The following is an 18541-nucleotide window of genomic DNA, read 5'->3' on the forward strand; positions in this document are numbered from 1 at the left end:
CAAAAAACACGTCTCTCTCTTCCCTGACAGATTTTAGACAAATGAATATGTCAATCATGAGCTTCAGGAGGCTTTGGAGTCAGATATAATGACTTTGAGTCAGTGACCTTCACATGTTCATGAATTTACGTTCTATTTGTGGCAGTGGTGAGTATGTGCATGTGTGTACATAAAGTACTTTATTTGTGACAAGTAACTACCTGAGCAAAACAACCAGCTGACACTTTCACGCATCATTACATCCTGTGGTTTAACTCCACATCCATCCAGTAGAAGAAATCAAAAGGGATCAGAGGTTTTTTTTCATAGTTGCCTCATCTTTTCCAGCTGTTGCAGCATCTTCCACTCTGTAATCTGAGAGTCTCTGAGTTCCTTTACCAATATAACATTGAAATGGTGGTGAGGGCTGACCCACTCGTACACCCATGTACGCGTACCTGTGTGCCTAACAACAATCAATAGCGAAAATGACACCAAAGCAGAGTGAATGCCAGTGGATGTGACATCATATTTACAATGCATCAACATTCACAAGGGCAAAAACAGTGACCATAAACTAGGCTTTAGAGCTGGCATGAAGAGTTTTTCATGCAGGAGGGGCTCAGAGAAGAGCTGCTGATCCTCAAAATCGAAAGGAGTCAGCTTGAGGTAGCCTAGTAAAGTCTGTTGCCACCCCCCCCAAAAAAAACCCCCACAAAAAACAAGGGCAAGGCAAATGACAGCCTGACACATGATGATCTCTACTACCCTAACAAAATATATCAGTGAGTCATGGAGCAGCGGGTTTGATGACAGCAGTTCATACAGTAACTAATTTCCATCAAATCAGCACAAAAGGAAAAAGGAGGACCAGCAACCACCACACTATGCTCACAATGCAGACAGCGCATTAGTCCTGATCCTGTCGAGGTATGCATACAATGAGGGGATGGCCCGGAGAGAGATGCTGAGACATTCTGCACAGCATTCCTCAGAGCAAACTCACTTCACCAGATCTCACTTCCTCATTTCGGTCAAAGAATTGGCATTCGGATTAAGAACCAGTTGATGAGTCAATGCAGAATTAGCCCTTCGCTCTCATTGAAGTGACATAAAAACAAGGCGTTCTAACACAAACAAAGCTGTACTGAATCCTAATTGATGATTGGTCACAGGAGCTTACCTCTAATTCAATAAAACCCCTAATCTGCTGCTTAAGTGCAGCTCTGCATGTGTTGTAAGTCAGTATTAAACGTTCAAACATGTGTTCATAAATTATTAGTTAAGGAAGCCTAATATTCAGCTGAGTAGGTATCGAGTTTTCAGATTTGGGGATTCTGTTTTTTCAATGCTTGACATCCCTCTCACTGAGAGCAGTGATTATCATGCTTCAGCTCACCTCACTGTTGCTAAATTAGCAGCTTTGACACTGGATTTGGCCAATTTTCAAATCCCTTTCGACAATTTTTCCCCCCCCTCCTCCAGAAAACGGTTTTGAGAGAAAAAAAAAAATTTGTCATAACATCTTGATGTCCTGGAGCAGGATCATCAGTATCTCTTTCTCCCTGATGTGTTTATTAGAAAAGCTTCAGAACGTGAGAGGAAATAAAGCTGATTTCTGAAATCACTGTACATGCAGCCAAAATCACAGCATAGCCATCGTCTTTAACTCGTGTATGACGGTTATTTACCGTTTATTGCTATGAAAGTTAAGAAGCAAAATGAGATTAGTAGAACTGCAACTGGCAACATTTTCTTTGCCTCAGTTTCATAAATGTTTTTTTTTATATTACAGTCCTGACAAGAGAAGCTGAACCTCTGAAGTATTATGTGCAACATACATTTTTTCCTTATAACTGACCTCTGCTTTCTACAAACACTGACCCAACAAAGACCCAAATATTCCCCTTTGAGAACCAGAAAATGGCTTCAGTCAACATTATGATGCGATCCTTTAAGACAATACAAAGAATCGACCGCTGAGTGATCATGGCCAATCATGGATAGCAATGTATGTTTTATAATATTTGCGATGCCTTGGGTATTTTACAAATGGATTCATTATTTTTTTCAAGCAAAACAGCTTAAGCACGTTCACTGTTCACAATACTGTCTGATGAAGCACCTGAATAACTTCTTCCTGACAACGACAAATCCAAGTGTTACACCAAACACAACAAAAGTGAGAAGAAAGAGAAGCTGACAGGAAAAGTTTCCTCGTCAAAGCTTTTGAGCTGTGACTTGACCAATTAGCAATTACCGGTAAACGAAATTATTACAGGTAGAAGGTGTGAAACGCCTTCAAACTGCTGACCTTTTAACATGTGCTTTACATGTAGGATTACAGGTGAGTAGATCACTGTCCCGGCATTTGATTGGTAGGATAGTGTTTTTCTAGTCTACGAGCCACACCATTTATATTCACATGCCGTTTTATTTTACACACTTTTAATTTGCTTTTCAATCAAGGATCAATCAATGCAATAGCTATAACACCTGAGCCACAGCTAGCTGACCCATTCATGTTTTAATAATGTCCACACCTGAAGAGGTCAAACTTTGACTTAGACTAAATGATTCACAAATGAATTGTTTGATCATATTTTCTTCATCAGTGGCCTCTCCTAACTAGAAACACTGGCACACTTAATACCCAAATATTCCCCTAAAATAAAGTGCACAGCCCTGCAGCAGCTTCACAAATAACTGCTCAAATCTACCAGAGGCAGGCTGAAGCAGGGTTAAAGGGATGAACTATGTGCACTGTCCCGCTGCCAAACACCAGGACAAAGCAAACAAGAGCACACTCCCTACCTGCTCCTGCTTTAAATGTTTGTTAAAGGTAAACAGACACCAACTGCACTTGTAAATACTTAAATAAACACTGACTGTAACACAGCTGCTGTCAGGTTTCATGTGCAGAAAGGAACTGTAGGAGAAAAAATGAGACAAAAAAAATCTATAGTAAAAAAGCAATGCAAGGTTATATGAAGAGCAGCAATAATGTATAGTAGTTCTGCTTTATTTTGGGCGATTTGAAATGGTGATAGAAATAGAACAACCACGAGAGGCTTTGGACGGGAAGCTATGTGACGTCAGAGGGAGGTTAGTCCTGAACTGCCCTCTGACCTCCCTGGGGAGACTAAGAAAAAAGAAAAAAAGAAAAAAGGCAGAAGGGAAAAACATGTCCTCTCAGAGATCTGAATTTCTGAATGTTTGGTTTGTTACACGGTCTTGTGACAGCAGCCTCTGTTTTTCCAAGTAATGTCTTGGTCTTGGGAGAGTCTGTAACCACTGCACAAAAAACTCACAGCAGCAGCAGAGGGACACACAGCAGCACAGAGCAGGAGACGGCCAATGTGACAGTATAGATTCAGCCAGAAAAACTGGACAACTGAAGCTAGCTGTGTGTAGTAAGTCAGCATTTCTGGTCCACTTTTAACCAGAAGAAATTTTTATGACCTTTTCTGACAGTCAGCCTCAGTTGACACAGTGAAACAGCTGTGCCTGAATAAAATGTGAGAGATTTAAGTCGGGACATTTCCTACGCGGGGCACAAAAATGAGACAGTCTCACAATTGTAAAGGCTCCATTTGGTTCAAGCCCGTGGTTCCCACGTGGTACACTAGTGCTTCCAAAAGCACATTAAAATAAGTTGGTTTTTTAGTATTTAAAAATCCAATCATATAATCAAATTCCAATTTGATGACAGCTCTAAAGCAAGCTGTTGCCCCTTGAAGAAAGTCAAGGTGTGCGGCGTGTTTTTGTGACAAATGCGCCAAACTTTGGATAGTATCCTGTATGCACTCATTCCCATACAACGGAAAAGTTTCAACCTTTCTTCTGTCAAATGGAAATCCATTCGCACAGGAATTATTACAAAGTGACACACAACAGGCTCGGACAGCGAGAAGGATGCAGCAATGAGCTGGAGCGAGTCGCCTTTCTGAAGAAACTTGTTCATGTTGACACCAAGCAAGCCAAACAGACACGTGGAAAACAAACCATTCAGATCAAAACTTGGCCCACCTTAAAAAAACAACAACAACAACAACAACAACAACAACAACCCCACTGGATCTGAAACAGAGTCTGAGATGGTTTGCTTGATTGTGCTAAATGGGGTGATATAGCAGAGGATAACAAACATGATAGAAGAGCTTGTTGCAAAGTATAAATGCAATCCAACTTTTTACAGTAGCCAAATACGGTTGTTCCAAAGGGGAAAAAAAAAAATCACTCAAATACTAACTTATACTAAAAATTACTATCACTATTGGATTAGATGCTCATTTCCAGCAATACTGACACGAGCAGTGGCGTCTTTGCCTCCTCTGGCTGACAGCCACACGCCCCCCTCCCCTCACCAGTAGCTAGTAGTTACCGTTCACAACACCGAACAACACTTTATGAGGAATTCCAAGAGGTCAGTAAAGCTCCCGTTTCACACTGAAGCAGTGAAACATTTATCACAAACATTAATCTGTTTGTCCCAGATTGAAGCTGAGGAAAGTCCAGACGGCAGCCTAATGTCTGGTGACCAAGAATCTGTTTAGCACAGATGTGAATACAGATTTGCCTTCACTTGGGTTTTCCCCTTTGGTGCTCCATGGCACACAATGTGTGGAAATCACTGGTTTAGATGATGGTGCAGGAGGCAGAACACAGGACCTCCACTGCTCTGAAAGGTGCAATCAAACTTTACTAGGACGCTGATATGGACTACATCAGAGATCTGCAGAGGATGCAGAGCATGCGTGAGACAACCAACGGGATGCTTTACCCACCCCAATACTGTTTGGCCGTTTTAGGCCCAAGCACTTATTTCTATAATAATCATATTCCATTAGGATTATTTTAGAGCTGCTGCAGGATTACACTCCCTACACAGCAGGTGCTCTCAGGGACTTTTAGGCGGTTTTTAGCCAGTGTGTCTCTCTGGATGGCAAAATCTGTCTATGGGTTGGGCTGTCCATCAAATTTGTTCCAGACTGAAATATCTTAACAAGTACTGAACCGATTATTTTAACGACTCCAAAATCTCCCCAAAATAAATATTAACCTAAGTGACCCCCTTAAATTTCCTTCAACATAAGGTTGAAGTACATAATGGATAAAATGACCAAATGATGAATTAGACTAATAACCACCACATTAAAAGCCACATATAAAGCCCAGTTTGTCAGCACGGCAAAAAAGGTTAATTATGAAGGTGAACGCAGCAGGGATATACATGCATAACATCAGCATTTTAGGAATGCCATTCTGAGCAGTAATGCTGACATCAACTCATCTCGAAGCTGAGATGACTACATCCTCTCATCCTCTCTCAACAGGACTCCTGTAGACCAAGGACTGGTTCTATGAAACTTAGCAGACATCAGCTCTTTACTTTCTGGATATTTTGAGTAAAACTAACAGGAGCCATTGTTTTAACAATTTGTCAAAAATCCTTCATTTCCAGTTTCTGAGTCATGGGTTGTTCTCCAGTTCCAAACTTTGTGTTGACTTAATCTTAATACAAATCAAACTAACAAATCTCAATTCATCACCTCGGGTTTTGGAAACAAATAAATGAGTATTAATCAAATATCAGGAGAATCAGGTTTGGATAAAGTTCATACTTTCACTTTCTCACATGAAGCAAACAGCAGAAAAAGGCAGACTTTAGACGTGTTCGCACTACTGGAAATACCCAAAGTGGTTTAGGCAAGGGGACTGTCTGGATGGAGCATGCAGAAGCCAAAACTCTAAGGTCAGACTGCACTGGACATTTGGACCTGTGTTGGTTTATGTCTAGAAATGTTCAGGGGAACAATATATGTGAGAAAGGCTTTATAGAAAATAATTGGTGTTGACATAGTTCTTGTCACAAATTTAGCCATTTTCTTCCAGAAATGAAAAAGAAAACAAAGATTGCCCAGAAATACCAAAGAAGTATTAAGACAAGAAATAAACCTGAGAAAACATTTTTAAATAAAAAAATAATACTCGCATGCATGTTGAGGCTTTGTCAGCGGTTAATGGTTTATTCTAAAACATTAAACATTCTCCAGGATCCTCTTTCAATCTGAGCGGAAACAGAAAATGAGACATATCTGAAACGGAAAAAAATAGAGGCTGCGAGAATGACAAGCATGTTCAGCTGTGGAGGAATGAAATGCTGCCGGGCTTGCTCGTGCACCACAAATTCTCAGCAAAATATATTTAGTTGTTGAAGACATTTGCTAATTCTAGAATAATCTGTGCCATCCTGGGTTGTCCCAGAGGATATTTCTATCTGTAGCGGCGACGGCCTGCTGCATGGGAAAGGCATGTGAAACTCGAGTCTGGGCCACCGAACCACGTCTAGCTGGGTCATCACCACCAGCTCCTTAGCCTTTGTTTTGGAGCTGCAACAATTAAAATTCTCCAGAAAGAAGTCTGCACATTCCACTAAAAATAATACTGCCTTCACACATTTCTTTACGGGACCTCAGAAGCTGGATTTAATACCCTGAATCTGGGTTACTATCCTTCAGCTCGACCACAATGAGCTCACTAAGGTTTGACAGCCACATGTTTTCAAGAAGCTAACAACAATTCAAAGGCTCTCTTGCTGCTGCCGGCTTTTATTTGGTTCATAATACAGCTCATAATAAATTAAAAAACATACAGCTCATTACGCCAACTTTTTTAATACAAACAGCCCCAAACAGTCCGTATATAATGCATTTTTGACACTGTTTGGTTCACTATAAATGCAGCTATGTTATAAAACAGCCAGTCAGCCACAGCAGAAGAATCAAATCAGAATCACGAAACACTTAATCAGCCACTGAAAGACTTTTATGATCCCACAATCCTACTGCTGAAGTCTACAAATCTGACCAGAGGAGAGATCTTTGCACAACAAGCACTGCTCATTTAATCAGAGGGGTGGACTATGCTTCTGGTTCAACATAACCAGGGTTTCTTTGTGTTTGCCATCTTAAGAAAACCTAAAACACCACGCAGAGACATTTCTTCATTAATCCAGGCTTTCAGCTTCATATAATGCAGCCTCTGACACTACTTCAACTGACTCTTCTTACTTGGTTAAAAAGGGACTGATGAAATGCCGCCTAGTTTAGTAAGAGACATTTGATGAACAAGTGATGAGATCTAGAAAATGTAAGAAAAGAAAAGAAATACAGCTAAAGGTAGCAGTGGTACTGGCAAGAAGACCAGAGAGTGGAGTTGTCAGAAACACATCGATTTTACCACCTGGTCCACTCTCAGCACCAGTGTGAAATTTCCAACCTTATGGATTTAAAGATAAAGACTATTCATTGCGTCCAAATGTGACACTGACGGGAAAATGTAAATCACTTTGGGTTGGGCCCTGATTTAAAGGTGCATCACGCAGGTTTTGTTTGTGTATTAAACTTTTTCTTTTTGGACAGTAAGGCAATTTAAAAATAATCTCTTTGTTGTTTCTAAGGCTATTAGAGGTACCAAGGGCTGATTTTTGTGTAAAGGATGTGGGTCAGAATTTCCATGAAAATTTAAAGGAAGTGAATCTTAGGTTGGCTTTCCTCTGTGCCTCTCTTCTGGACCTAGCTAGTCAACTTTAACCTAGAAATGGAATTTAACCACTCCATTTCTAGGTTAAGGTTGACTACTTGGTGGTCACTAGACCATTTGGTGAAAGATGCCAAGAGACCGATTTCACCCAGCAACCACTTGGAGATTACACAGATGAGGCCTTACGAACACAGCATTACCAAATCTTCATTTATACTTTAGTATTCAGAGCTGTAATTAGAAAGAGCTACTTCAACATTTTTAGCTAAGGTGATATTAGAGCTAAAGCCCCATTTCATAAAGATGAAGCCCTTCAAGACTTGCTACACAGTCTTTTAGCTTTCAGCTCCAGCGGACAAGCCCCGTCCATGTGTTCAGGCGCTGTCTAAATGCGTACAGAGACGGAGATCTTAGGCTACTTATAGAAACCTATTTCTATAAGATTTAACACATAATGGGAGAACCGGGTGTCTGTGCGTCCGTCTGTCTGCCAGCTGCTTCAGGCCTCACTCTGAAACGCTGCACCAGACCCCTCTGACAGTCTGGACATAAATGACATTCCTCCCCAAGTTGTTTTCACATTTCTTTTTTAACACAGAAAGGAATTTTTGAGGCAACAGCACTTCTTTTTGGCTTGCAAACTGTTTGTCATCTCCCCAATACAACACGAGATAGAAGCAAGGTGGAGCTTTTGTTGGGCGTATTTAAAAAGGAAAATGAAGAAGGCAATTTAGGCTGAACACATAATCTGGTCTGGAGCTTCAATTCAAAATTAGCACATAGCACCGCATCTCCACATTTTCTCTTAATGAAAACACGCTCTAAATGAATTATTGAGAGTTTGGGGGTAGTCGCAAACTCAAGACAGTAGTTAGCTAAGGACAATAGCGAAATACTGCAATTAAATACAGCTGGATGAACACTCTGTTTAACTGGTAGTTAGTAGGGATGCAGAATTGTGAAATTACTGGCTTTTTTGTTTGTTTTTTTAAGCTTTTGTATTTTTCCCCTCAGTGTGACAGAGAAGCAAAAATGTTATAAAAGATAGATGGACAATTTTAAGGGGAACAACTATTTTCTATTTTACATATCCTGTTGTTGTGGTTAAGAATTTCAAATAATAAAGTTATGCTGAAGTAATCCTTGTGAACCAAACAGAGATCTTCAAATAGTTCTTTCTATACTTTGACCTGTATCCCGTCTTTAAGTCTGACGTCATTAGCCGTGCCTGGGCCCAACTCGGCTGCAGGTCCCTAAAGTCACACGATCACTGCGGCATCACTGTGAGTTAAAAACTGTCTAAATCTTTTCATCTTTAATAAAATGATCAGCGTTGCTGCTTTACCAGGTGTAACAATTAAGTTTAACATCCAGGCATCCATGAAAACAGAATTTATTAAACTTAACGGAGTTAGAAGTTAGCAGGGAGTTAGCTCGCTAGTTTCCATCTAAATATACCATGTTCTGACTGAGGGATTTCTGAAAAAATTAAGACATACAGCTCTGCTACTACTTCCAACATAAATGAAGACAGGAAAGTAAACAGCAGTGACATTTGTAGGGTTACTGAAGTTTGGATAATTCGCATGTAATGATGTGCTACGTGATTGCTAGCGACACAGCTATGTTAGCATAATATAAACAGTGAAGCTGGAAGATGAACGCTAGGCCTTATCATACCATTCACGGTAATACCGGTATAACGTTAGGCAATGATAAGAAAATGAAATATCGCGATAAAATATGGGTAAAATGCGCAACAGTGCCTTTGTTTTCATACGCACATGGCAGATTTTATGTGGTACACGGCGCTCAAAATGTTTTAGTACAACTTTGATAAGCTACGAAGCCGCACCGCTTGATGGATTGTCGGAGGATTACGGCTACCATAGTCGGGAGCCTTGTAGAGTGATACGTACTGCTATTACGTACATGCTTCAACATAATATTACCATATTGTGTGTGTATTACCTCTTTTTTAGTTTTGTGGATATTATATGCTCAGGATATGTCAGCCCATTTCCACTGGAAATGCCTTTTGGTTAAACTGTCAGCAAGGAATTTGCATTTGCATTGTTAAATTTTTATATAGATTTAATGCACATAAAAAACAGCTGCTTGTTTCAGTGAAAATGCATTGATGGGCTTTTTTTTTTTTGCACCAATAAAGTTGTGGAGTTGTAAAGTGTTTTGTCCCGCGTCAATTATATCATCAGTTATATCGTTATCGCAAATTTCCAAATATATATCGTGATAAATATTTTTGGCCATATCCCTGCCCTACCGACAGTGATCACTGACTGTTTTCAGGGGCTTGTTGAGATTAAATAGAACAAGATACAACGCATTAAAATACACAACAGCCTTATTAAACGAAGAGTAGTTTGGGCCTGGAATTAGGATTCATCACGTCATCACTTAAAGACAGGATAGTATCCCTAATACGTTCATCCCAGGCACATAGAACTGGTTATGAGTACAAAATCCCGCCCAACCACCTTCTCTTTGCAAGTGGCAGCCAATCAGAAGAAAACTGGTTTCAAAAGAGGCACTAAAGCAGCTTGAGGATGAATTGGAGGCCTTGCACCAAGGTACAGTATGTGATAAATAAAGATTATTTCATTTATATACTGTGGATTATAGAAACCAACTCTATTAGAGTTCAATAATAAAAATATTGAGCTGGAAATTAGCATAATGACTCTTTATTACAATACTTCTGAAATCTTCTAAAGCATAAAATTAATGTTGCACATTATTATTGACCACTGCCAAGGGTAACTATTGTGTCATTTAACATCAGGCTGATTTATCTGTGCATTTCCACTGCTTAGGTTTTAGAAATGACATCAGCGACTGTAATTTAGTGGTTTTCAAACAGCCTGATCAGTGGAGTCTTTCAGGTCCTGAAATGGGAACCACTGCTTTATATAAATCTTTTTAAGAAAAAATAGTGATGATGTCATAACCCCGTTTCTGGGTCTAAGCGCTGCCTTCATGAGGCTCTCGTCTTTTTAACCTGCTCTAGTGCTTTGCTTCTTGTTTCCCCACAACAGTTCAGTCATCATTCTCAGCCTCTCAAGTATTTTGTTACAAGTTCTCTTTAAAATGAGGCTTTTACTACAGCTATGAACACCACGGCTTAGGACCAGCCCTTTTTCATAGTGCGTAATCCAAACCATGCACCGTCATAAGAATGACTAACATCCTGTTAGACAGGATGCAGTTTCGCCTACACTACTATATGCCTACTGATAGCTTTGTAGGTAGCCACCAGGTAGAACATCATAATGTCAGCTAGCTCAACTGCACTAACCCTTCAACCTTTGCTGGAGTCAGTTTTCAGTCTTTGCTTACGTCCAGAGTTGCTGCAGTGCTGCACAGGAACATGATATATGATTTTCAGATGTCTTGTAAACTCTCTTTCCTTCATGCCTGGATGTTAAATTTTATTGTAACATCTGGGAGAACAGCCATACTGATCATTTTATTGGAGCTGAAAAAAAATGTGGATTGTTTTTTAACTGTCAAAGGTGCCTCAGTGTTTGTTTGCTTTTGGGAAATGAAGGAGCATTTATGCCCGGAAATAGCTAATTATGTCAGGCTTAACAAGCAGATAGACACGTTTTACATTCTTTAAAAAAAACTAAAAGACGCTGCTTCGAAATGAATTACCTGTTCTGCTGGGGTTTCCTGGGTCTTATGTTTAATTGTTAACATTAATGTTTTTGAAAGCTTTATAAATAGTTTCAAAATAACTCAAATCAACCAGAAGCACATCAAGATCCGTTGAAATATAATAACAGAGAAACTGTAGTTTTTGTAGTTGTAAAAGCACAGAAAAACAGTAGAGTCCAGGTTGTCAACAGCATTTTTCTTCACTTTTGAATAAGAATTGTGCAGATGCATGGAAGAGGAAGAAAAAACAAAACAAAACAAAAAAAAACAAAACAATGGTCACCCAGAGCTGAAGGCTGGTCCATGGAGTCTGGCATGTCCTGTTTAGGTAGCATTCTTCACAATATACACATAAAACACTGCCAACCTACACATCTGACTGATGGCTGACGCTGCCAGAGAAAAGCATATTGAGGAATAACATAAAGGAGGGTTTAAGCTACGAGTGAGTGTTTTTCTTGTTGTTTTTGTAGCAATAAATCATCCCCAAAAAAACAAACAAACCACAGGACAGTCAGCTGGGAAACCTGGATGTCAAAGGCGCCTGCAGCACTAACTGCTGAAGGACAAAGTGTTTGCGCTTCCAGAAGGAGTGAGGTGAAAGCTGAAGACAAACATATTGTCTGCTCATGAAAAAGAACACGGGCAAAATGACACCAGATCAAGCAATGACATGTTCGCAACCTCCCGCAACCGAAAGACAAAAAAGAGCCATCATAATGAAAACACTGGGGGAAGCAAAATAACAGCGGGGTTCAGCGCATGTGAATAACCCTTCGGTGCTGGCAACACAGCTCACCCTTTCCAGAATAATTGAATTTGATGTGCTTTGTGACCAAGCATAAAGGCCTCCCTTTGCTGAGCGGCAGGCCGGCCATGGCCATTGCATAACAGAGCTAATAAAGGAGGCCTACAGGGCCCAGGATGAGAGGAGGAGGTAGACACGTGGGAACTGCCTCTGTTCTGCTGCTTTGTCTGGGGCCGCGAGCGAGCAGAGCCCCCGGGCATTAGTGTAGGCATGCCTAACATAACGTTCATTCCACAGCAACAAAAAAGCTCCTCAGAGCTGCTCAGCTTATCTGCAGGAGCTGGCCGAAAGCAGCTTGAGGGATCCACCGTCAGCCCAAAAATTAAAATTAAAGCAATCAGTTCGGACGGGGTCTCAGCTGCTTGCAAAGTCAGGGGTTTTCCTGGTTCCTTATGATTAATCCGCATTTATCAGAGTTTTCCTGCATGCACACCAGCATGGTTTTAGGGAACCTCGAACTTTTCTGTTGATATTTACGCGGACTTACAAGAAATATCAGTTAATTACCAGTCCTCGGTCATCTTATACCACTTCAAAAGTCTGAAAATCTTCAGCCCGCCCAGCTGCATCGTCTTCATACCATCATCATCGTCACATGAAGCATTTTCTTCTTCAGGGATTTTCCTTCATATTAAAAACCACTGAGGTTTTGGCCTTCCATCAAGGGGAAAAAAAATTCTTGGATGGTGATTTTTAAGTTTTCTGTAAATGGGTTTAATTTATTCAAGCTTCAAATACATTTTTGTTTATGGAATGGCCAACAAAAAAAACGCACGCACTTCTGTAAAGTCAGGCATCACAGCCATTTTTATACCACACGCCTACCAAATGTGCACAGTCACCCACCAAAGGCTCATTTTTGAGAGCTGTACATTGAAAGAAATGAGTCTGTATTACCTTATACTTATTTACTTGCTATACCAAAGTAAACAGAGAAACCCTCAATTTCTCAGGTATCTGTGCACTGCATTGGCAAGTCCGTCTAATGAGTCACTACACACCCTCATCTAACCAAAACGTCTCCATCTTCGGCAGGAACAAACTTGACCTCTGGCTGATACGCCGCCCCATTACAGCTCATCGTGATCATCACTGACAATTATGTTCCAGCTTCAATGGTGCCTCTGTTTTAGCGATTAGCTGTGATAATCCACTACTGACGCTCCTCTCTGCGAGTCAGCAGACTCAAGGCGCATCAGGCAGACCTGGTGAGCAACACACTAGATCACACAAGCTGCTGTACTGTACTTTTTGTTTCTTGAGAGCCAGGAGTTAAACTGCAAATCTGAGGCCAGTGTTTTCTGTAAAACAGATCATATTATTCCCAAAATATAGAGCATTCCACCTCCACCCCGCTCCCCCGACTGGTATGTAAATAACGCTTTTCTACTCTTACTACGCACCCAATCATACATGCAACACTTTATTTTATTCATTTTACGTGCTTTTTATCATTAATACACACACACTCACACTCTGATGTAAGCACCTAGCAGAGTAGAAATATTTACTGCAGGAGAACGCCTCTGGTCATTATCTTGGTGGCTTGAGGGTTAAACACACAAACAGTCTTCACCTGACTACATTTATTGCATTTTTATAATTCCACAACACCTCCAAAGAATCTCATCACATGATTTGTCTTTTAAGTGTCTGGCTGATATTTTTTTCCATTTAACAGCCTCAGGTAAAACCCAGATCTCATGATGAAGTCCTATAAAAACAAATGAGTCACAAAATGACCCTGCTGTAAGAAGTTCCCTCCTGACCCCCTCAGAATCAGCAGATTTTTTTTGTCTTTGTTTTTTGTCACAGGACCTCAAATAGATAAAGGTGGGTTAATTTAGGTGATTTCTTCTTTAAAAATTTTTAGTCATAAAAATGTATCGAAAAGTAAAAAGTTGTCTCTTGTATTTACAAAGTTAGGAGGAAAAATGCAGGAAAAAAAAAAATTCACGCAAACTAAAAAGCACCAAATTTCAACCCAGCCCAGTGTATTGTCAACTCCAAAAATATGAACAGTAAGAAAGCAAACTTTTGCAAGGCTTTACAAAAAAAGTCATTGGACAGAGCAGATCAGCTGATTCTCAGGGGTTCAACACCCAATGAGTAACGTTCATCCTTTGATTTCAACTCAGCAGAGCAGCTGTCAAACCGAGACTTGACAGGAGAAATTACGAACCTCTTATATCTGCATTCATCTCTCTGCTCTTGACATACGTGCATGCAAACAGCCTCATTTATCTGCTTTTTTAAAACCCTGACAGAACAGCTGACACCTTTTTGTATCTGCTGCTCATTAGCAGAAGGTTTGTGCTGCGATGTGATTTATTGGAAAGTCAGTATCAGGTGGTGACAGAAGACATTCCTCCAATGAGAAAGCCTATAAATCACAGAGTAGCACCAGAACAAATGCAGAAAACATTCTTTAGTCTTACTAAAGAAGGCCCTCCCTCAAATGCTGATGACTATAAAAATATGCGAAACTGCTATTAGCTGCAAACAACAATGGTTAATCAACTCACGAGGAAATCAGGTTTTCCTTATCTAGATTACACGCAGCTACTAGAAGCCCACTGCTGGAGTAAAATGTACACTAGTACTCGCCATACTTTGAGCTCGGTTTTTGTGAATTTCAGCCTTTCCCCTCATAATACATCAGAGCTAAAATACTTGCTGTAATTCCCAGTAATCTCACAACAAAGTCTGCTTTGAATGCCTGATTGAGCTTGCTTCTGGGCTGGTAAAAATCCCAGTCCCCGCAAAAAGCACATCCTTGCAGCTTTCTCAGTGGCCCAGCGAGCATTCCTCACATACTTTCACAAAGATTTCTGGGAGTTGGAGTTTAAAGCACATGTCCGACTACTAATCTCCATGCTGAAATCTCCATGCAATGGAAATCACACACTAAAATTGTCATCTTTTGAAGGCTGGACATGACAAACATGAGAGCAGCTCTTCACTCTCTGACTGGTCTTTAGGAGGTGTCTTTGTGTGGAAAGGAAAGGGGAGCTGGATAACAATGGCGCTCTGTATTAGGTGTGTGAGCCAGGAATGTTTCAGGTCACTGGAAGTCATAAATCTGCAGGGCTTACTGATGAGTCTGGATGACTGAGGTTTGACACACATGCGAACACACACACACACTCAATAGGTTTTCTTCTAAGTGAAGAAGGGACAGATAAATAGCTCAGGTGACCACGCTGACAGGGTTAACTTGGACAAAAACAACTCCTCTGCAACAATAGAAAGGCTGAGCTGCTGTCTAATTTTACGTCCAAACTGTCAAATTTCATGTTTAAACCGACATGCGGGATCATTAGACCATGATCATGTTTGTAAGGGAGCTTCTGTAGGCGCTGTGGAGGCCCACAGCTGCTCCCAAACCTCAGACGATCATCGACTGTGGCCACATGATTCACCACAACCTCACAATAAAGAAGCTGCCCCTGTGGATTCTTTTAAAAAAAACAGTCAAAAACTGGTCTTCTGTTGAAGACTCTTTTATTGAATTGTTATTTACTTATTTTAAAACTACCTGTTTATTTTACTGTGTCTTATATTTTTCTTTGGCACCTAATCTTCATGTTTATTTTAGCCTCGTGTATAGTGCTTTGTGCCAAACGTAAACTTTACTTATCCCCAAAACACAACCTCTGATAGTAATTACAACCTTGCTCCAACAGGGGCATTGTCCAGATATGCGGGTAATTTTACAAGAACATGAACAGGGCCAGTGTTATAGTCTAATATAGTACATTTATTATTTATACTTCTACTTTATTTCTATATTATTCTACTTTCTACTCTTACGCTATTTTATATGTAAATACGATATTACAAATATAATTTGATTTTAAAATATACAGCTAATAATATAGGAGAGATCAGACTATTTCCCTCGGGATGAATAAAGTATTATCAATCCATCAATCAATCAATCGGTAATAAAGTAATTAAAATAATCTCCAGCTGCAATATTACAGTTATAAAAATTATTAAATGAATAATCATGATTCTGGATGATAAGTACTTTAAGTATATTTAATGATAAAACTTTTAAATCCTCTCAGTGTCTTTATATGGAAACTGCACTGACATTATTGCTTACTTAGTGTTTCCCAATAAAAACTGCCAGCTGAAGGGAGGACTGAAGATCCAAGTCAAATACTAAAATAATGACATTTTTACAAGAACAATATAATACAGGCATAAAATACTATTGTTTATCTACATGATAGACTCACCCACTTATTTAGTTCGCCTATATTTTAAGACAGTTCTATCCAGCTATATTTTTTGTAAACTGGTTCATTAAATGTGAAAACTAGGACATTTATTAAAGGTAGGAAAAATTTAGAGTTTGCTTTAAATCATATTGAGCTATATGTCGCCCATAAACTTAAATGAAAATAACAGAAACAGTTTCCACATCCGCTTTAAACAGTTATTCATCAAACCATTTTCACACTCTCATAAACTCTATTATAGCACAGGGATCTGCAATGCTTTCTACTTTCATTTATGGTCTACATTATATTTTCTGATTTCCCGTGAATCCCCTCTTGCTTTGTGCCACCCCATAAAAAAAATAAATAAATAAAAAAAATAATAGGAAGGGGAAGAGGCGATTTCATTGACTTTTCCTTATTTATACGCCTAAGTTCATCTCTTAAGTTCAACAAGATACTACACAAGAAATTTTGGTGCCCACAGTGCTAATAATCTTCGTCTTAGTCTAGAACAGGGGTCCCCAATCTCAGTCCACGAGGGCCGGTGTCCCTGTAGGTTTTAGATGTGTCCTTGATCCATCACAGCTGATTTAAATGGATAAATTACCTTCTCAACATGTCTTGAAGTTCTCCAGAGGCCTGGTAATGAGCTAATCATGTGATTCAGGTGTGTTGACCCAGGGTGAGATCTAAAACCTGCAGGGCCCCCCGTCCTCGTGGACTGAGACTGGGGAACCCTGGTCTAGAACTAAGAACTAAACTGGTGACATGCATACAGAACAGCTTACTATCATCAAGTGCATCAAAACAAAATCTTAAATTGACGGGTTCAACATAAGGCCAAATGTAGTAAATAAAAATAACCAGAAAAAAGAAAGAAAATTTAAGGATGTATTATGTGGGGGGAACGATATTCTCTGTGATCAAAGTTGTAGGTTTCTTTAGGAAACTAAAACTAAGAAGAAGAAGAACAGTGTATGTTGATGGTGAAACTTTTTCAAATAGCTTTGAATGAAATTTTCAGGCTTATGTGAAGAGCCATTTTGCACATAAAAGCTTCTATTTGAGGGAATAGGATGGTTCGTAGTTAGTTTATGTTTTCTATATTACTTTTCTACAATTATTTTCCAGTGAGCCAACCCTGTCTCATTCTCGGTCCCTCTGTGCCACCCCATTAAACCCCCTGGAAACGCCCCTGCTCTCCTGTGAGTTATGTCAGTTTATAAAGAAGTCTCGTTGTATTAAGATTACTTTTTGTTAGTGTGTGTAATAACACTACTCCAGGGCCTTAAGCGTACCTATCTCTGGGGTCAATCCATGAAGTTTGCCGGGTGTTGTGGTCGATGAAAAACACTCTGCCATCGTAATCCCGGGCTTCCTCCCAGCCCGCGGGCAGCGGCAGTTCCGAGCTCTCTCTCCGCTTTCCGCCGCTGACCCACGGCATAGCGTCGAGACGGTGAGAGGGCTGCAGCCCCCTGCCCTGCTTTTATCCCCCTGAAAAAGTCGCTCCTCACTGCATTACAACCAAACGACCTGGACGCGCTGGAGAAAAGAAACGCAGATACAAAACTTTCCACCGAGGCTGGAAAAAGTCCCACCGGGGGTACATCCACTTTCCTCTTCTTCTTTCTACAACCCTCCAAAATCAGCGCGGCGGGGCTCTCTCAGTGCTCGTTTCTCCATGTTCGCCTTCTCCGCCATATTTCATTCCCCGTGTCCATATTCGGGAGCCGATTTGCATACGTACGACGGAGCCAGTTCCCCCTGTCCAATGAGGAAACTTCAGAGCTCAACACTATCATTAAAGCTTCACGGCGCCGCGAAAACATACCTTATAAAATAGACTTAACGTTTCATTTTAATTTTAATTCAGCTGAGTGATTTAGCTAACGCTGCGACACAAACCTGTTGATTCACTCATTAATGTATCTCAAGAGTAGCTTCTGTTTGTGTATATACAATTTAAATAAGTAATTTTAAATTTTAATATTAATATAAGACAGTTATAAAAAAGATATCATTTTAATATAAAATCTAAGGAAACTCCCCCGATCACGCTGTTGTTTGAAGGACTCGTTTTAGTGGTGCACCTGCGCCACCTCTTGGCCTTAATTGGCACTGCAACAGCTCATACACCGGCCACCCAGATCAACTTCCTGGCGTTTCAACTGTTTTACAATTATTCTTACTTCAGTAGCTAAAAGTAGATTCAAATATCAATCAATCAATCTTTATTTATAAATCACTTTTCATACAAAGATGTAGCACAAAGTGCTTTACATGGTTAAAAGCAGCCCAC

At 40.0% G+C, this 18541-nt stretch overlaps 1 protein-coding gene across 1 annotated transcript in view; it reads right to left on the minus strand.

Annotated features, from left to right (window-relative positions):
* Positions 1-18006, minus strand: part of wwc3 (WWC family member 3) — a 42370-nt gene extending 24364 nt beyond the window's left edge. Inside the window, exon 1 of the mRNA XM_005922981.3 lies at positions 17541-18006. Coding sequence (XP_005923043.1) covers positions 17541-17686 — 146 coding nt within the window. The 5' untranslated portion in view covers positions 17687-18006. The remainder of the gene's footprint in view (positions 1-17540) is intronic.
* Positions 18007-18541: the final 535 nt, after the last annotated feature.

This window comes from Haplochromis burtoni, unplaced genomic scaffold (genome assembly GCF_018398535.1).
Source record: "Haplochromis burtoni strain Fernald_Lab_line unplaced genomic scaffold, NCSU_Asbu1 Contig_61, whole genome shotgun sequence".
NCBI lineage: Eukaryota > Metazoa > Chordata > Actinopteri > Cichliformes > Cichlidae > Haplochromis > Haplochromis burtoni.